Here is a 21,335-nt window from a genome sequence, read left to right on the forward strand (position 1 = left end):
TTCATTGGGCAGATCTGACTGTTAGGATTTCCCAATGTCAGCTTCAAATCTGCCTCCTTCCTACCTTCTTCTTTTGGTTCCAGTTATGCCTCTTAACATTGCATAGCACAAATCTTGTGCTATCTATCCCTTTTTCTCGAATTAAATATTATTCATCTGTCAACACCCATCTCAAATCCTACCTCTTCTGTGTTACCTGCCCTAACAACTTCTCCCAGGGGTCTCTGTGTCCTCTGGGTTCCTTAAGTATTATGTATACTTGTGTGGATCATTCCTTGGCATTTATGCTTTAAGGCCTTAGTTATCTTTGGCTCTCTTGAGGCCTTCCTAACAAGAACATATTCTCCTTGAGGCCTGGATAGTCTCAGTCTTTTTAAAATGTCTATTTCTACATCCCTTCAACATGTTGCATTGGGTAGATAACTATATACAAGTGTGCACAGGTCCTCCATGGACTGGTCCTAACCACAATTATTTTGCTTTCTTCCTACCACATTTCCTCACAAAAAAACTTCCACTCTAATCTAATCCAACTGCCAAATTATATCCTAGGTCTTCCTCCTTTGCAAATAACTTCTTTCTATCTCAACCTCTCTGCCTCTAGGTCAGAGAATATTACTCTAGGGTACATGAACTTCTGGAAACTGTGCACAAAAATGTGTATTTTTTTTTTGTGTGTGTGGGAGAGAGGGTTTCACACTTTCATATACAATCTTCAAAGGGTCCCAAGACTCCTTACCAAAAGATTAAAATCCACGGTTGTAATGTTTTTTGTTTTGTCTGCTCAACCAAGTCTCTTTTTTAGAAGATCAGCTTATGCTCCTGGACCAGTGAACCTTCTATATGGGGCAGGACTTTTCAAGGCTCTGAACATATATATATCAATTTCTATGCCATTAATTTGACTGATTTATTTTGTACCTTGTGAAAACTATAAAATTAGTACCTTCACTGTGATATAATTCTTCTGTTATTTAATGTTTCACGATTGCAAACTCTTCAGATAGGTTCAGTGCCTTTTGTTACATGTATTACCTTGTATGAAGCAGGTACTCAAAAATAATACTCTGGACACACATAAAGATGTTGAATCATCTTCAAATTAATCAGTGTATAGAAACTGAATCCTAAAGGTATATATCATAGTCGTGACGTTGTTGGAGCTGGGCAAAATGCCACAGTTGGCTGCCACCTCACCTCTGCTTTACGAATATTTTCTCTAGCTTCATCTATTTTCTGTTCCAACTCTGCTCGGCTTTGTTCTGATACTGCAACTCCATGACATTCCAGATCATCTAGTACCTATTAAAGAAAATAGGGAAATGATGACTATTTTTTTTCCTCTATTTTTTCTTAAGTGACTAGTGTATTTAGGTAATTTACTAGGTTTCAGTGACAAGTGGCCATGATTCCTTTTTTAACCTTTAATTTTTTCACTTATTTGTTAATTATAAAAAAACAAACCCTTGATATAATTACAAAATTGCAAAAGTAGCAGAAAGTCCCTTCGTCCCTTTCCCCTATGGCAACAGCTTATATAACTATACTACAATATAAAAACCAGGATATTGACATTGGTACAAGCTACAAACCTTATTTGGATTGCATGTTTTGATATACATACTTTCGATTTTTAAAAATTACATGAATATATTGTTATAAAACAACAACTAATATAAAATGGCACATCCCATCAATTTACATGTATTTTTCCAGACTATTGCTTGTGTATTTCTACATATTTGAAGTTTTGTTTAAAATGATATGAAAAATAGATCTAAAATGAGATCTATCATCCCTTTAATGTGTCTAAGCAAACTGTTTATGATTGTACAAATAGACTGACTTCATTCTCTAATCCACAGATTCAACAGTTTAGCTGTACCATTTTTATTTACTCTTTTTCTACTGCTATTTGAGTTTTCGAATTTCCCAATATTATAAATAGTACTGTACAAACAACCTTGTTAATGACTCTTTGAACACATATAGGAATATTTATTTAAGATAAAAATACAGAAGTGAAAACTGTGTATTTTAATTTAAATAGACATTGCTGAGTTGCCCCCCAAAAATTATACCTCGTCTTTTACTAGTACTGTGTGAGAGCATATTTTTCTGTATCTTACCAACATTAAATACTGTCAATCTTTAAAATTTTTGCCAAGATGCTATATACACGAAGATCATCTCATTTCAATTTTAATTTCTCTAATAGACAGCATCATTTCATATGTTGGTCATCTGTATTTATTTCTATTTTTATAAATGGACAGTTCATAGCCTCTATCCATTCTTCTGGGTTTTTTTTTTTTTTGTCTTTTTGTTACTTATTAAACATCTTTCTAGATATTAGTCCTTTATCTGTTATGTCAGACGTGCCAGAGGTGTCAGAGGTGCCTGGGTGGCTCAGTTGGTTAAGCATCTGACTCTTGGTTTCAGTTCACGTCATGATCTCACGGTTCATGGGTTCAAGTCCTGCATCAGGCTCCATGCTGCAGTGCGGAGATTCTCTGTACCGCCCCCCTCTCCTGCTTGAGCTCTCTCTCTCAAAATGAATAAATATTAAAAAACAACACAAATGTCTCATTCTATTCCTTTTCTCGTAACTTTTTAACGTTCTTTAGTTTTATAGAAATGTTTATTTTGTATGTGGTCACATTTATTGGTTTCTTCCTTTATGGGTTCTGGGTTTTGTGTCTTGCTTAAGAAGTCATCTGTAGGGGCACCTGGGTGGCTCAGTCAGTTAAGTAATTGACTCTTGATTTTGGCTCAGGTCATGATCTTGTGATTTGTGAGATCAAGCCCTTGTATTGGGCTCCACACTGGCAGCGTGGAGCTTGCTTTGGGATTCTCTCTCTCCTTCTCTCTTTGCTCCTCCCCCATTCGTTCTCTCTCACAAAATAAACACTAAAAAAAAGTCATCTGTAATATACCAAAAATTTTCTATATTTTCCAGGTTTTAATCATTTGTGTTCAGCACATGTCTCTTTAATTACTCTAAATTTATTCTGTATTACAGTGGAAGGGAGGAATCTAACTTTATATTTTTTCCCCAGATGCACAGACAATTGCTCTAATACTATTTACTGAATAAATCCTTCTCCCAAAGATTTGAAATGCCATGAACAGTTTTATTATGAAAAATTTCAAATATACTCAAAAGTAAAGAGCCTAGTATGCTGAACTTCCAATATACTGATCATCAAGATTCAACAGTCAGCAAGATTTTTCTACATCTACATTGCTTAGTCTTTTTTTTCTTGGCTAGATTATTTTAAAGCAAATTTCAAACATCATGTTATTTCACTACTACATGCCTTATTAGAAGTCTCTGAAAATATGAACTTTAAGAAAAAATAAAACTATAATACCATCAACAGACCTACTAATGAGTCCTTTGGTAGCCTTACTATGCTGTTCATCATGAAATTTCTTTGGCTCTTCAAAGTGACTTTTTTATGGTTGGTTGATTTCAATCAGTATCTAATGGTCCATATGCATACAGATCATTTTTTTAAATATATTTGTTAATTTCTGTATAATACCAGTTTTAATTACTATGGTCATTATTGTATTTCAGTATGTGCTAAGGCACATAAGTCTCATTGTTGTTCTTGGCTATTCCTGCACATTAAAAAAAAATCCAGAAACATTTTTAGAGCCAGATTTTTTTTTTAATTATTTTTTAACGTTTATTTATTTTGGGGACAGAGAGAGACAGAGCATGAATGAGAGAGAGGGAGACACAGAATCGGAAGCAGGCTCCAGGCTCTGAGCCATCAGCCCAGAGCCTGACGCGGGGCTCGAACTCACGGACCGCGAGATCGTGACCTGAGCTAAAGTCGGACGCTTAACCGACTGAGCCACCCAGGCGCCCCTAGAGCCAGATTTTTAAGTTCCTTTGAAAATATCTTTTTAGGGGTGCCTGGCTGGCTCAGTCAGTAGAGTGTGTGACTCTTGATCTTGGGGTTGTTAAGTTCAAGCCTCATGTTGGGTGTAGAGATTACTTAAAAATAAAATCGTTAGGGGCACCTGGGTGGCACAGTTGGTTAAATGAGTCTTGATCTTGGCTCAGGTCAAAATCTCATGGTCCATGGGTTTGAGCCCCACATCGGGCTCTGTGCTAATGGTCTGGAGCCTGCTTGGGATTCTGTCTCTCTTTCTCTCTGCCCCTCCCCCACTTGTGTGTGCTCACTCTCTCTCAAATAAAACTTAAAAAAATTTTTTAAAAAGAATGTAAAATAATTACTAATTTAAAAAATAAAATCTTAAAAAAAATCTTTTTTAGTGTTTATTTTTGAGAGAGTGAGTGAGCAAGAGAGAGAGAGACAGACAGAGAGAGAGAGAGAGAGAGAGACAGAGAGAGCGCACTAGTGGAGAAGGGGCAGAGAGAGAGGGGGAGAAACAGAATCTGAAGCAGACTCCAGACTCTGAGCTGTCAGCACAGCAGCCGACGCGGGGCTTGAACTCACAAACTGTGAGATCATGACTTGAGCCAAAGTCAGAGGCTTACCCGACTGAGCCACCCAGGTGCCCCAATAAATAAAATCTTTTAAGAAATAAAAATATCTTTTTGGTTTCATTGGGATTGCATTGAAATTACAAATAAACACAAAAATCCACATTTTTTTTGGCATCTCTCCACAATTACTCAGGTCATCTTTTATGTTCATTGGTTAAAAAAAAATGTCTTCTTACAGGTCATGATATTTCCCTGGTTAATTCATCATTTTACTGCTATGGTGAATTTTTTTTTTCTAATTGTATTTTGTAATTTATTATTTCTAGTTACTAAGAAATCTAATGATTTCTGTGATAGTGTTAAATCTCTTCACCTTATTGAGCTGTTATTACGTCTGTTTGACAGTTGGGTCACATATTTTGGGGAGTCCACAATCACATCATCTATAAATAATGACAGGTGTACCTTTTCCTAATATTTAAACATTTTATTTTTCTTTCATTAATGTACTGACTAAATCTTATGACACTAAAAACTAGTGGTGATGATGGGTACTGTTTTCTTATTTTACCATTTTAGTAGGCAGAATGGCTTCCAAACATGTCTACACCCTAATTTCCTGAAACTGTTTATATGTAAAATATAATTTACACTTATATTAGCGTTATAGACCTTAAGATAGGGAGATTATTCTGGATTATCAAAGTGGCTCAATCTAATCATTATGACACCTTATAAGCACAGAACTTTCTCTAGCTGGTATGAGAAAAGAGAGGGGCCAAAAACAAGTCAGGGAGATTCCAAGCATGGGAAGGGTTCAATGCATCATTGCTGACTCTGAGATGTACGAGCCCATGTAGAAGGACCAGAGAGAGTAGCCTCTAGGAGCTAAGGGCAGCCCCTAACTGACAGCAAAGAAGCAGGGACCTCAGTCCTACAGTTATTAGTAACTAGATTGTGACAACAATCTGAATGAGCATGGAAGTGGGTCCTACTCCAGAGAATTTTGGCCTTGCTAGAGCCTGAGCAGTAATATCAGCCAAGCCCACCCAGACTTCTGATCTACAGAACTGTGAGATGAGAAATTTGTACTGTTATTTTAAACTACTAAGTTTGTGGTAATTTGTTATGGCAGATATAGAAAACTAATACAACCCCATCAAGTATAATGTTTGCAATAAGTCTCAGGAAGATATCCTTGTTAGGATGAAAAGTTCTTTATCTTGCTGGCTGTGAATTTTGTTTTATTTTTTTTAATGTTTATTTATTTTTGAGAGAAAGAGACACTGAGCAAGTGGGGTAGGGAGAGAGAGAGAGGGAGACACAGAATCAACTTAACCAACTGTGCCACCCAGGCACCCCTTGAGACACAGAATCCAAAGCAGCTTCCAGGCTCTGAGCTCTCAGCTGTCAGCTGGAAGCCACGGACCATGAGATCATGACCTGAGCTGAAGTCGGACGCTTAACTTACTGAGCCACCCAGATACCCCTGTTTTATTTTTGAATCATTAAGAGATAACAAGTTTTATAATATGCTTTTTTGGTAACTATAAAATAATCATAGAAATTTTCATCTTTACTGGATAAATGCAGTTTATTATACTGATAAATTTTCTAATGTTGAATCATCCTTGCACCCTAGTCATGTGCTTAAAACATGGCTAGATTCATTTTTACTAAAATTTATTTAACATTTTTACAAGTTTGTTACATCTTTGTTAAAAATCACTGGACTATATACGTGTGTGCCTATTTCTAGACTCTCTATTTTGTTCTATTCATCTGTAAGTCCTTTCTTTTATTTTTTAAAAAACCATTTATTTATTTTTATTATTTATTTACTTTTAAAAGAGAGAGGGCACAAGTGTACGAGGGGCTGAGAGAAACCCATGAGGGGCTGAAAGAGAGAGACAGGGGGAGAGAGAGACAATCTCACGCTGACAGTGCGGAGCCCGAAGTGGGGATTGAGCTCACAAATTGGAACATCATGACCTAAGCCGAAGTCAGGGGCTTAACTCACTGAGTCACCCAGGCGCCTCCTGTAAGTCTATTCTTACACCAATACTACAGTATCTTGATTTTTGTAGTTTTATATCTTGAAACGAGGTAGAGTAAGCCCTCCAATTTTATTCTTTTTTCTTTTCTTTTTTTTAATATATGAAATTTATTGTCAAATTGGTTTCCATACAACACCCAGTGCTCATCCAGAAAGATGCCCTCCTCAATACCCATCACCACCCCCCCCAACCCCCATCAACCCTCAGTTTGTTCTTTAAGAGTCTCTTATGCTTTGGCTCTCTCCCACTCTCACCTCTTTTTTTTTTTTTTTCCCTTCCCCTCCCCCACGGGTTTCTGTTAAGTTTCTCAGGATCCACATAAGAGTGAAAACATATGGTATCTGTCTTTCTCTGTATGGTTTATTTCACTTAGCATCACACTCTCCAGTTCCATCCACGTTGCTACAAAGGGCCATATTTCATTCTTTCTCATTGCCACGTAGTACTCCATTGTGTATATAAACCATAATTTCTTTATCCATTCATCAGTTGATGGACATTTAGGCTCTTTCCACAATTTGGCTATTGTTGAGAGTGCTGCTATGAACATAGGGGTACAAGTGCCCCTATGCATCAGTACTCCTGTATCCCTTGGGTAAATTCCTAGCAGTGCTACTGCTGGGTCATAGGGTAGGTCTATTTTTAATTTTTTGAGGAACCTCCACACTGTTTACCAGAGTGGCTGCATCAGTTTGCATTCCCACCAACAGTGCAAGAGGGTTCCCGTTTCTCTACATCCTCTCCAGCATCTATAGTCTCCTGATTTGTTCATTTTGGCCACTCTGACTGGCATGAGGTGATATCTGAGTGTGGTTTTGATCTGTAGTTCCCTGATGAGGAGTGATGTTGAGCATCTTTTCATGTGCCTGTTGGCCATATGGATGTCTTCTTTACAGAAGTGTCTATTCATGTTTTCTGCCCATTTCTTCACTGGAGTATTTGTTTTTTGGGTGTGGAGTTTGGTGAGCTCTTTATAGATTTTGGATGCTAGCCGTTGGTCCGATATGTAATTTGCAAATATGTTTTCCCACTCCGTTGGTTGCCTTTTAGTTTTGATTGTTTCCTTTGCTGTGCAGAAGCTTTTTATCTTGAGGAGGTCCCAATAGTTCATTTTTGCTTTTAATTCCCTTGCCCTTGGGGATGTGTCAAGGAAGAAATTGCTGCAGCTGAGGTCAGAGAGGTCTTTTCCTGCTTTCTCCTCTAGGGTTTTGATGGTTTCCTGTCTCACATTCAGGTCCTTTATCCATTTTGAGTTTATTTTTGTGAATGGTGTAAGAAAGTGGTGTAGTTTCATTCTTCTGCATGTTGCTGTCCAGTTCTCCCAGCACCATTTGTTAAAGAGACTGTCTTTTTTCCATTGGATATTCTTTCCTGCTTTGTCAAAGATTAGTTGGCCATATTTTGTGGGTCTAGTTCTGGGGTTTCTATTCTATTCCATTGGTCTATGTGTCTGTTTTTGTGCCAATACCATGCTGTCTTGATGATTACAGCTTTGTAGTAGAGGCTAAAGTCTGGGAATGTGATGCCTCCTGCTTTGGTCTTCGTCTTCAAAATTACTTTGGCTATTCGGGGCCTTTTGTGGTTCCATATGAATTTTAGGATTGCTTGTTCTAGCTTCGAGAGGAATGTTGGTGCAATTTTGATTGGGATTGCACTGAATGTGTAGATAGCTTTGGGTAGTATTGACCTTTTAACAATATTTATTCTTCCAACCCATGAGCACGGAATGTTTTTCCATTTCTTTATATCTTCTTCAATTTCCTTCATAAGCTTTCTATAGTTTTCAGCACACAGATCTTTTACATCTTTGGTTAGATTTATTCCTAGGTATTTTATGCTTCTTGGTGCAATTGTGAATGGGATCAGTTTCTTTATTTGTCTTTCTGCTGTTTCATTATTAGTGTATAAGAATGCAACTGATTTCTGTACATTGATTTTGTATCCTGCAACTTTGCTGAATTCATGTATCAGTTCTAGCAGACTTTTGGTGGAGTCTATCGGATTTTCCATGTATAATATCATGTCATCTGCAAAAAGTGAAAGCTTGACTTCATCTTTGCCAATTTTGATGCCTTTGATTTCCTTTTGTCTGATTGCTGATGCTAGCACTTCCAACACTAGGTTAAACAACAGCGGTGAGAGTGGACATCCCTGTCGTGTTCCGGATCTCAGGGGGAAGCTCTCAGTTTTCCCCCCACCGAGGATGATATTGGCTGGGGGCTTTTCATAAATGGTTTTTATGATGTTTAAGTATGTTCCTTCTATCCCGACTTTCTCGAGGGTTTTTATTAAGAAAGGATGCTGAATTTTGTCAAATGCTTTTTCTGTATCGATTGACAGGATCATATGGTTCTTATCTTTTCTTTTATTAATGTGTTGTATCACGTTGATTGATTTGCAAATGTTGAACCAGCCCTGCGGCCCAGGAATGAATCCCACTTCATCATGGTGAATAATTCTTTATATAAGCTGTTGAATCCGATTTGCTAGTATCTTATTGAGAATTTTTGCATCCATATTCATCAGAGATATTGGCCTGTAGTTCTCTTTTTTTACTGGGTCTCTGTCTGGTTTAGGAATCAAAGTAATACTGGCTTCATAGAATGAGTCTGGAAGTTTTCCTTCCCTTTCTATTTTTTGGAATAGCTTGAGAAGGATAAGTATTATCTCTGCTTTAAATGTCTGGTAGAATTCCCCAGGGAAGCCATCTTGTCCTGGACTCTTATTTGTTGGGGAGATTTTTGATAACTGATTCAATTTCTTTGCTGGTTATGGGTCTGTTCAAGCTTTCTATTTCCTCCAGTTTGAATTTTGGAAGTGTGTGGGTGTTTAGGAATTTTTCCATTTCTTCCAGGTTGTCCAGTTTGTTGGCATATAATTTTTCATAGTATTCCCTGATAATTGCTTGTATTTCTGAGGGATTGGTTGTAATAATTCCATTTTCATTCATGATTTTATCTATTTGGGTCATCTCCTTTTTCTTTTTGAGAAGCCTGGCTAGAGATTTATCAATTTTGTTTATCTTTTCAAAAAACCAACTCTTGGTTTCATTGATCTGCTCTACAGTTTTTTTAGATTCTATATTGTTTATGCTCTGATCTTTATTATTTCTCTTCTTCTGCTGGGTTTGGGGTGTCTTTGTTGCTCTGCTTCTATTTCCTTTAGGTGTGCTGTTAGATTTTGTATTTGGGATTTTTCTTGTTTCTTGAGAAAGGCCTGGATTGCAATGTATTTTCCTCTCAGGACTGCCTTCGCTGCATCACAAAGCGTTTGGATTGTTGTATTTTCATTTTCATTTGTTTCCATATATTTTTGAATTTCTTCTCTCATTGCTTGGTTGACCCATTCATTCTTTAGTAGGGTGTTCTTTAACCTCCATGCTTTTGGAGGTTTTCCAGACTTTTTCCTGTCGTTGATTTCAAGCTTCACAGCATTGTGGTCCAAAAGTATGCATGACATGATCTCAATTCTTGTATACTTATGAAGGGCTGTTTTGTGTCCCAGTATGTGATCTATCTTGGAGAATGTTCCATGTGCACTCGAGAAGAAAGTATATTCTGTTGCTTTGGGATGCTGAGTTCTAAGTATATCTGTCAAGTCCATCTGATCCAATGTATCATTCAGGGCCCTTGTTTCTTTATTGACCGTGTGTCTAGATGATCTATCCATTGTTGTAAATGGGGTATTAAAGTCCCCTGCAATTACCACATTCTTGTCAATAAGGTTGCTTATGTTTGTGAGTAATTGTTTTATATATTTGGGGGCTCCCGTATTCGGTGCATAGACATTTATAATTGTTAGTTCTTCTTGATGGATAGATCCTGTAATTATTATATAATGCCCTTCTTCATCTCTTGTTACAGCCTTTAATTTAAAGTCTAGTTTGTCTGATATAAGTATGGCTACTCCAGCTTTCTTTTGACTTCCAGTAGCATGATAAATAGTTCTCCATCCCCTCACTTTCAATCTGAAAGTGTCCTCAGGTCTAACATGAGTCTCTTGTAGACAGCAAATAGATGGGTCTTGTTTTTTTATCCATTCTGATACCCTATGTCTTTTGGTTGGTGCATTTAGTCCATTTACATTCAGTGTTATTATAGAAAGATATGGGTTCAGAGTCATTGTGATGTCTGTAGGTTTCATGCTAGTAAGCGATGTCTCTGGTACTTTGTCTCACAGGACCCCCCCTTAGGATCTCTTGTAGGGCTGGTTTAGTGGTGATGAATTCCTTCAGTTTTTGTTTGTTTGGGAAGATCTTTATCTCTCCTTCTATTCTAAATCACAGATTTGCTGGATAGAGGATTCTCGGCTGCATATTTTTTCTGTTTATCACATTGAAGATTTCCTGCCATTCCTTTCTGGCCTGCCAAGTTTCAGTAGACAGATCCGTCACGAGTCTTATCGGTCTCCCTTTATATGTTAGAGCACGTTTATCCTACGCTGCTTTCAGAATTTTCTCTTTATCCTTGTATTTTGCCAGTTTCACTAGGATAGGTCGTGCAGAAGATCGATTCAAGTTACGTCTGAAGGGAGTTCTCTGTGCCTCTTGGATTTCAGTGCCTTTTTCCTTCCCCAGATCAGGGAAGTTCTCAGCTATTATTTCTTCAAGTACACCTTCAGCACCTTTCCCTCTCTCTTCCTCCTCTGGAATACCAATTATGCGTAGATTATTTCTCTTTAGTGCATCACTTAGTCTCTAATTTTCCCTTCATATTCCTGGATTTTTTTATCTTTTTCTCAGCTTCTTCTTTTTCCATAATTTTATCTTCTAGTTCACCTATTCTCTCCTCTGCCTCTTCAATCTGAGCTGTGGTCGTCTCCATTTTATTTTGCAGCTCATTAATAGCATTTTTTAGCTCCTCCTGGCTGTTCCTTAGTCCCTTGATCTCTGTAGCAATAGATTCTCTGCTGTCCTTTATACTGTTTTCAAGCCCAGTGATTAGTTTTATGACTATTATTCTAAATTCACTTTCTGTTATATTGTTTAAATCGCTTTTGATCAGTTTGTTAGCTGTCGTTATTTACTGGAGGTTTTTTTGAGGGGAATTCTTCCGTTTCGTCATTTTGGATAGTCCCTGGAGTGGTGCGGAACTGCAGGACACTTCTCCTGTGCTGTCTTGAATAACTTGCGCTGGTGGGCAGAGCCACAGTCAGACCTGATGTCTGCCCCAGCCCACTGCTGGGGCCACAGTCAGACTGGTGTGTACCTTCTCTTCCCTCTCCTAGGGGCGGGATTCACTGTGGGGTGGCGTGGCCCGTCTGGGCTACTTGCACAGTGCCAGGCTTGTGGTGCTGGGGATCTGGTGTATTAGCTGGGGTGGATCAGCAAGGTGCACAGAGGCAGGAGGGGCAGGCTCAGCTTGCTTTTCCTTCAGTGTTCCACTTTGGGAGGGGCCCTGCGGCACTGGGAGGGAGTCAGACCTGCCGCCGGAACATGGATCCGCAGAAGCACAGTGTTGGGTGTTTGCGCAGTGCAAGCAAGTTCCCTGGCAGGAACTGGTTCCCTTTGGGATTTTGGCTGGGGGGTGGGCGAGGGAGATGGCGCTGGTGAGTGCCTTTGTTCCCCGCCAAGCTGAGCTCTGTCGTCCGGGGCTCAACAACTCTCCCTCCCGTTGTCCTCCAGCCCTCCCACTCTCTGAGCAGAGCTGTTAGCTTATAACCTTCCAGATGTCAAGTCCTGCTCGCTGTCGGAACACACTCTGTCCAGCCCCTCCGCTTTTGCAAACTAGACTCGGGGGCTCTGATTTGCCAGAGGGCTGCCCCCCGCCCCGGCTCCCTCCTGCCAGTCTGTGGAGCGCGCACCACCTCGCCGCCCTTCCTACCCTCTTCCGTGGGCCTCTCGTCTGCGCTTGGCTCCGGAGACTCCATTCTGCTAATCTTCTGGCGGTTTTCTGGGTTATTTAAGCAGGTGTAGGTGGAATCTAAGTGATCAGCAGGACACAGTGAGCCCAGCGTCCTCCTACATCGCCATCTTTCACTCTGGAAAGGCTTGTTCTTATTTTTCAAAATTGCTTTGGCTATTCTAGATCATTTGCTTTTCCATGTATGCTTTAGAAGCATTTTGTCAATTTCTATAAAAATCCCTGCTGGATGTTTGACTTGGATTGCACTGAATATATGGATTAATTTGGAGATAGCTGCTATTTTAAAAATATTGAGACCTCTACAAATGAACAAAGAAAAAAAGAGATAAACCAAAAAACAGACTCTTAAATATAGAGAACTGGTGGTTACCAGAAAGGAGGTAGCTGGGAAGATGGGTGAAATAGGTTAGGGGATTAAGAGTACACTTACTCAGTACTGAGCACTGAGTAATGTATGGAAATGTTGAATCACTATATTGTACACCTGAAACTAACATAACATTGTATGTTACCTATACTGGAATTATCATAAAAAAAAAACTTGAGTTCCCCATGTTAAAAAAATAAAAATAAAATGAAAATATTGATACTTCTTTTCCATTAGCCTGTATGTCTGTCATGCCAATACTACAATGTTTTGACTACTTTATATTTAATACTTTGAATAGCTTTGTAGTAAATTTTTTAATGTTTATTTGAGAGAACAAGAGAGCGAGCAGGGAAGGGGCACAGAGAGGGAGTGAGAGAATCCCAAGCAGGCTCCACACTGGCAGCACAGAGCTTGATGTGGGGCTCGAACTCATGAACCAGGAGATCATGACCTGAGCCAAAACCAGGAGTCAGACACTTAACTGACTGAGCCGCCCAGGCACCCTTTTGTAATAAGTTTTAAGGTCAGGGAGTAGGAGACTTTCAACCTTGTTCTTTTTCAAGACTGTTTTGGCTACCTGGGGTTCCTTGAGATTCCATATGAATTTTAGGATGGGTTTTTCTATTCCTGCAAAAAAATACCGTTGGAATTTTGATAGGGATTGCACTGAATCTGTAGATCATTTTGGGTGGTACTGTCATCTTAACATTATCTTCCATTCCATAAACACAGGATGTCTTTCTATTGACTTATATCTTATTTAACTACTTTCATCAATGACTTAACAGTTTTAAGTGTACAAGTCATTTGCCTCTGTGGTTTATTCCTAAGTATTTTATTCTTTTTGATGGTATCGTAAATGGAATTATTTTCTTAATTTCCTTTTTGGATTGTATATTGTTAGTGTATAAAACATAATTCATTTTTGTGTAATTTTGCACTTTGCTGAATTTGTTTACTAGCTCTAATAGGTGTGTGTGAGTATAAGATCATTTCATTTGTGAACAGAGATCATTTTACTTCTTTCTTCTCAATTTGGATCCCTAAAAGGCTGTGAAGGCTGTGGCTAGGACTTCTAGTTCTATAAAGAATAGAAGTGGCAAAAGGGGCATCCTTGTGTTGTTTCTGATCCTAAAGGGGACATTTCCAGTTTTATACCATTTAATATCACTGCTTTTTAACAAATCGATTATGAAATGCTTTGGTGTGATCTTTGTGTTTTACCTTCCTGGGGTTTGTTGGGCTCCTTGCATTTATGGGTTTACAGTTTTTTATTAAACTTGGATAGTTTTAGCTATAATTTTTCAAATATTTTTTCTGACTCTTTCTTCTGTGTCTCCAAATATGTCTTTAACTCCCAAAACATAATAGATCACATATTATCCTAGAGAGATTAATGATGCTCTTTTCATTTTTATAAAGTCTTTATTTCACTCTCTGTGCTTCAGATTAGATAGTTTCTGTTGCTATATATACTTTTAAGCTCGTTTTTTTGGTGCCATCCAATCTACTGAATTTTTCGTTTCAAATATTGTATTTTCAGCTTTAGAAGTTCCATTTGGTTCTTTTTTTTAATGTTTATTTATTTATCTTTTTTAACGTTTATTTATTTTTGAGACAGAGAGAGACAAAGCATGAACGGGGGAGGGTCAGAGAGAGGGAGACACAGAATCTGCAACAGGCTCCAGGCTCTGAGCCGTCAGCCCAGAGCCTGACGTGGGGCTCGAACTCACGGACTGCGAGATCATGACCTGGGCTGAAGTCAGCCACCCAACCGACTGAGCCACCCAGGCACCCCAATGTTTATTTATTTTTGAGAGAGGAAGACAGAGAGACAGGGAGACAGAATCCCAAGCAGGCTCCACACTGTCAGTGCAGAGCCTGATGCGGGGCTCAAACTCACAAACTGTGAGATCATGACCTGAGCTGAAATCAAGAGTCAGACACTTAACCAACTGAGCCACAGGTGCCCCCCACCCTCCCATTTGGTTCTTTTGTATACCTTCCTTTTCTTTCTTCAATATGTTCATGTTTGTTTTCTTTTAAATTCTTGAACTTACTTACTGTTCTAAAGTCCTTATTTGCTAATTCCATCATCTCTAGCATTTATCGATCTGCTTTAATTGATTTTTCTTTTGGTCATGGATCATATTCTTCTTGCATTTTTTAATATCTAGTAAATTTGATTCTTTAAAAATTTTTTTTAAAAGTTTATTTATTTTGAGAGTGAGAGACAGAGAGAGCGAGCAGGGGAAGGGCAGAGAGGGAGGGAGAGAGAGAGAATCCCAGGCAGGCTCCACACTGTCAGTGAGGAGCCCAATGCAGCACTTCAACTCACAAACTGTGAGATCATGACCTGAGCTGAAACCAAGAGTCTGATACTTAACCGACTGAGCCACCCAGGTGCCCCAAATTCAAATTTTTTGTTTAAATTAATTTTTTTAAATTTTATTTTAGAGCGGGAGAGCGGGGGGGGGGGGAAGGGGGAGGGAGAGAGGGAGAGAGGGAGAGAGGGAGAGAGGGAGAGAGAGAGGGAGAGGGAGAGAGAGAGAGAGAGAGAGAGAGAGAGAGAGAGAGAGAGAGAATATCTCCAGCAGGCTCCACGTTCAGTGCAAAGCCCGATGCAGGGTTCGATCCCATGGCCCTGGGGTCATGACCTGAGCTGTAATCAAGAATTGGATGCTCAACTCAATGAGCCACATAGGTATCCTGCAAATTTTACTCTTGACATAATAAATACTATGTTGTTAAATGTTGGATTTTGTTTCCTTCCTTTGAAGAGATTTTTTTTTTTCTGGCAGGCAAATAAATTACTTGTAGATTAGCTTGATCTTTCTGAAGCTTGTTTTAAAGCTCTGTTAGGTTAATTCTAAAATAGCCTTATTCTAGGACTAATTTACCCCTGGAACCAATGTATGATCCTACTGTAGTCTCTTGAATGCCCCAAATGATCCATGAATAGTCAACTAAGAGCAGCCTCAACCTTGGCTAGGAACAACTTGAATGTGTCCTAGCCCTATGTGATCTCTGGGAGTCGTTCAGTTTATCTCCACTGTCATTCTCTATCCAGTATTGTAGAATTTCACCATATGCTTATGTGGTTTAGTATTCAACAGATTGAAGGGGAGACCTACGTACATGTTTGGAATTCTTTCTTTGCATCTCCATGTTGTCTGGTACTTTGCCCTGAAATTCATGCCACATCAGCTCTTTGAACTCTGATTTCTGTCATCTCAACTCAGTGAGTCTGTGGTGCCCTGCTTAAGTTCTCCCTCCCTACACTGCAATATAGAAAGGGCCTTTAGGCAGAAAGCTTGAGAAGTCATACGGCCAAGTTCAGTGTTATTTTTTCTCTCAGGTTTCACACTCCTGTTATTACCTGTTGTACAGTGTCTGAAAACATTTGTTTCATATATTTAGACTAGCTTTATAGTTGTTTGTGAAGGAGGGTAAGTGTGTGATCCCAGGTAATTTATCATGGCCCAAAACAGAACCCCTTAACTTTATTGCTTAAATTATACCTTACAAGATTAAAGCCTATCATAGGTCATACTACAAAGAAATGGAAAAGTTGTTGAAATCTGCCTGTCTCTATCTCCTAGCAGAAAGACACAACATGCCTTGACATCAGAGAGAGAAAGCAGATTTATTTTTAATATCTAAACATTTACTTTCAAATATAGTAAGGCATTTTAATGCAACAGTCTCTTTACGTGTTTTACATTTTGACGTACAAAGCTGCAGTAATTAATCACTATTTATTGGATATATGGTAGACAGATAACTTGTCTCTCTAGTTCACAAATTCTTTGACAGAGATATACTGTGTTACAGGCAAAAAGCCTTATCTGTCTATGGATCTCATTTAGATGATCAGATTCTAAAATTCAAACTGGAGTCTGATGCCAGGCTTTGGAGGATTTGGGTAAAAAGGGGAATTTTATTTTGCATGCAAGTGGGATGTGAACTGTTATACCCAGAAAGTAGACTGTGGCTATTTTCAAAAAAAGTTACAATATTTCCCATTCCACATGTTCTTACAGAACCTTGCTGTTTCCCTACCAAGGAGTGGAGTTTATGTTCTCTCTCCTTGAACTTGGACAACAGGCCTTTGTGACTGCCTCAGTTAACAAAAATATGACACAAGTAGTATCATGTTATTTCTGAGGCTCGGCCAGAAAAGATAACATAGCTCCTACCTGGCTCACTCTTGGGACTCACACCTTTGAGGCCCTGTGCTACCATGTAAGAAATACAGCTAATCTAAAGCCACTGTGCTGGAGAGACTGAGATGCATGAGGAGCTCTACCAGTTCCAGCTCCCAGCTGTTCAAGTCTTCCTGTTCCAAGACCAGATATGTCAGTGGGCAAGTCTGTGAGGTGACTCCTGCAGTGGTCACTATCTGATTGCAACCACGTGGGAGACTCCCAAGTGAGAAGTGGCAAGCTAAGTCCATCCAATCCCCAGAGTGCTAAGAGACAAGTGAAATATGCTCTTTTTGTGGCATTAAGTTTTAGGTCATTTGTTTTACAGCATTAGATGAGTGGAACACTGAATGTGGGATGCCTGTGGGGATGTCCAAGCAGGTGAGAGGATATATGAATACACAGAAGAAAGGCCCAATGTTGAAGATACTAATTTATGATTTGTTGGTAAGCGAAACCATGGCACTGGTTGAGACTGCCAGTTAAGGGACTAAAGAATAAGAAAAGATAGCTTAGTACAGAAACCCAAGGAATTTAAATATTTAAATGTGGGGTGGAGAAAGAAGAACTTAGGAATTGCCACAGAGGCAGAAGGAAAACCAGGACAATGTTAAGACAGGGATAACTAGAGAAGAGAGTGTTTCAACACAAAGGGAGCTGTCAATTGTGATGAAACTGCCAACAGGTTTTAAGAAATAAAAGTGTCCATTTTGGATTTTGCAACATAGATATCATTGGTGATTTGGGCAAGTGCAGTCTGTATGGAGTGCAGGGAGAGGAAAGAAGGAAAAGTCCAAATGTTATGGGTGAGAGATTAGGAAATACAGATATTAAATATGGAAAATTCTTTTAATATGTTGGATATGAAGATAAAGACAAAAATTATAAATAAAGGGAAATTAGAAAAAAATTTACTACACCTAAAGTAATTTCTTTGTGCTTAGAATTTAGTCTTGAAGATACATTTTTTTTTGGTGTTCAATTTTAATTTTTTAATTTAATTTAAATTTTTTATTAAGTAAACTCTATGTCCAACATGGGGCTCAAACTCACGACCCTGAGATCAAGAGTCACATGCTTTATTGACTGAGCCAGCTAGGCACCCCTTGAAGACACATTTTCATGGAATCTACAATTAAGACTTCAAAAAACTTGTCTAGGGAATTAAAAGCTTAATTCAACACAGGCATATCTCTTCCACTACCTGAAACACGGTAACACTATCACTAGGCTTTCTCAGGCAATTCTATGGCAAAAAAATAAATTACTAAGCTGCTGCTTGAAGGGCTTAAGGAATTTTTTTTTTATTATAACTTATGTATGTATGTATGTATGTATGTATGTATGTATGTATGTATGTATATATATCTATTTATTTATTTTGGGAGAGACACAAAGTGAGAGAGGGAAGGGGGAGAGAGGGAGAGAGTGAGAATCCCAAGCAGGCTCTGCACTGTCAGTGCAAGCCTGATGTGGGGCTTGATCTCAGGAACTGTGAAATCATGACCTGTACCGAAATCAAGAATCTGATGCTTAACTGACTGAGGCACCCAGGCGCCCCAGGCTTAAGGAATTTCCAAGCTAAGTAGATAGCTGAGAGCATACAGCTGAATGGTGAGAAATTACAGAAAAAAACATAGGATATTTTTCACATTAATAGAACTCAACTCATTAAATTGGTTTGACATTTGGCTTAAGCTAAAGGTAGCCTAAGACTCTCTACTGCACTTACCCGTTGTTGGTGAACAATGTTTTTGTGCTCACGTGCCACACGTGTAGCCCATTTTCGAGCCTCCTTGTTTAGACTGTGCTCCTCTGTGGTTCCAGTTTCTGATTCTAATTGTCGGCTCTACAACGTAAGAGAGAACAGAGACCAAATACTGTTATCCGTACTGAACTCACTACTGTTTGTAAGTGGACCAGAGGGCCTTCACTTAATCAGCACTCTAACCAAGCCATGCTCCACTACTGTGGGAAGCAATGTCTCATGTCAGAACATCAGCAGAAAACTAAGAGGACGGAATGAAACCATAAATGACCACAGGTTTTTCTGTTTTGTTTTGTCTTATACTGCTTAATATCAAAGCTGCATCTCTAATACTGGGTGTGAAGAAAAGCTAGCTAACCAAAGAAGAAAAAAAAAAGTATTCATGCCAATCTACTATGACATTAAATAGTTGCATAGTTGAAATGGAAACAACCCAATAGTTTCAATGGCATCAAAAAAAAGAATCAATGGGTAGAAGCACAAAGAACAAAATAATACAGTAACAGCAACAGAAGCTTTCTGTCCATGAAAATACTGGGTTTACTTTAGTTTTAGGTCCATAACCAATTCACCAAAACCCCTCAAACCAGTTTTTGCCCTTCCTCTGGACTTCAGTGTCATAGGAAATATAGGGGTGCTATATTAAATGATCAGTAAGGGTTTCTTCTAGCCCTAAAATACTATTACTCTGTTTCACAAAGAACACACTTCAAAATCTAAATTAACAACAGTAATAGTTTAACTTCTACTGTACAAAGTATTGTGAAAAGTGTTTCATGTAATATTTACAACCTTATGAGATGGGTCATACAGCCACCTGATAGAAAAGAAAACTGAGGCTCAGAGAGGTTAACTAAACTTTCTGGTGTCTACCAGATATTAATTGTTACGACTTTGATTATACAAGTCTGATTCCAGAATCAGAACTATTAACCAATAAACTATTTCAATTTCCCCTAAATTGTTAAGAACCCATGAAAAAATGTAAAACTGGGAAAGCAAACAATTTCTTAAATATGAATTATCCAAAGAGGATTTTAATAGAAGCAAAATTTACAGTGGATAGATTTTAGAAAACTGATTTTTCTAAGGCTACAAAGCTCAAAATTGGTAAAGGAGAATTTGTTAAACTGGATTAAAACAGTATTTCTGTTGGGAGGATTGTAGGCAAGGGTGAAAAACTTTTACTCTATGCAGACATTTCAGTTAAAGCTAGATTATACAATGATAAATGCATTGAAATAGAGGAAAAGAATCAAAATCAAAATCTAAGCAACTTCACAATTACATTTTATATTCTTTCTTTTACTTTTTTAGTTTTTTTAAATTTATATCCAAATTAGCATATAGTGCAACAATGATTTCAGGACTAGATTCCTTAATGCCCCTTACCCATTTAGTCCATCCTCCCTCCCACAACCCCTCCAGTAACCTTCTGTTTGTCCTCCATATTTCAGAGTCTCTTATGTTTTGTCCCCCTCCCTCTTTTTATATTATTTTTGTTTCCCTTCCCTTATGTTCGTCTGTTTTGTCTCTTAAAGTCCTCATATGAGTGAAGTCATATATTTGTCTTTCTCTAATTTTGCTTAGCATAATACCCTCCAGTTCCAACCATGTAGTTGTAAATGGCAAGATTTCATTCTTTTTGTTTGCCAAGTAATACTCATTGTGTGTGTGTGTGTGTGTGTGTGTATACACCACATCATCTTTGTCCAATTCATCCATCAATGGACATTTGGGCTCTTTCCATACTTTGGCTATTGTTGATAGTGCTGCTATAAACATGGGGATGCATATGTCCCTTCAAAACAGCACACCTGTATGCCTTGGATAAATACCTAGTAGTGCAATTTCTGGGTCATAGGGCAGTTCTACTTTTAATTTTCTGAGGAACCTCCATACTATTTTCCAGAGTGGTTGCACCAGCTTGCATTCCCATACATTTTATATTCTGATTCATTCTTTGGGCTATTAGGAATCTGGGAATCACCTTTATTATTATATTTTGCTTTGTAAAAGGATCTAGGCATTTAAATTTTAATCCATCCTCAGAAATCAGGGTTAAAATGTTAATCCCTGGATGCAGACTTCAAGTGCAGCCTACATTAGTCAGAGGAATCTAATGTATAAATGGAATGCCAGAAACGTGTATTTTCAAGAGCCCAGGTTTAGGTTTTTAAGTCAGACAGACTTAGTTTTAATCCTCTCTATGCTATTTGTTAGCTTTATGATCTTGGGCATGTTATTAATCTGAGTCTTACTTACATCTGAATATTGGTAAAAATGCCTATTTCATAAGGGTTATTAAGATAAATGAGTTCATATTATGAATATTCTCTTATAGTACACATATATATTAAGTATCCTATAAATGGTAATTGTTAATGCTAAAGACCCACGTGAAAATTACTTAAAACAAAATCTCATTACTGTTAACAAGAAATTCCAAATAATTTCTAGGTTCTTGTTAGCCCAATAAGTGAATCAGAAATAAGACTGAAGATATGTTGAAAGATCAAGGCAGATCTCAAAGTGAATGAACTTCTAGGGAGTAGATCAGATGAGAAAGGAGACAGTTGATGGAGAAATTGGATTTTCATTACTGA

At 38.3% G+C, this 21,335-nt stretch overlaps 1 protein-coding gene across 7 annotated transcripts in view; it reads right to left on the reverse strand.

Annotated features, from left to right (window-relative positions):
• FCHSD2 (FCH and double SH3 domains 2) overlaps positions 1-21,335 on the reverse strand; it is a 294,180-nt gene that overhangs the window by 35,507 nt on the left and 237,338 nt on the right. For 5 of the 7 annotated variants that reach the window (XM_027039763.2, XM_027039764.2, XM_027039762.2 and 2 more), the window contains 2 exons: positions 18,694-18,810; positions 1,198-1,302 (listed from right to left, as the gene is read on the reverse strand). In XM_027039763.2, the coding sequence (XP_026895564.1) occupies positions 1,198-1,302; positions 18,694-18,810 (222 nt within the window). The remainder of the gene's footprint in view (positions 1-1,197; positions 1,303-18,693; positions 18,811-21,335) is intronic. The other 2 variants (XM_053203647.1, XM_027039765.2) reach the window with 1 other exon arrangement.

The sequence above is a fragment of the Acinonyx jubatus genome, chromosome D1, assembly GCF_027475565.1.
Source record: "Acinonyx jubatus isolate Ajub_Pintada_27869175 chromosome D1, VMU_Ajub_asm_v1.0, whole genome shotgun sequence".
Taxonomy (NCBI): domain Eukaryota; kingdom Metazoa; phylum Chordata; class Mammalia; order Carnivora; family Felidae; genus Acinonyx; species Acinonyx jubatus.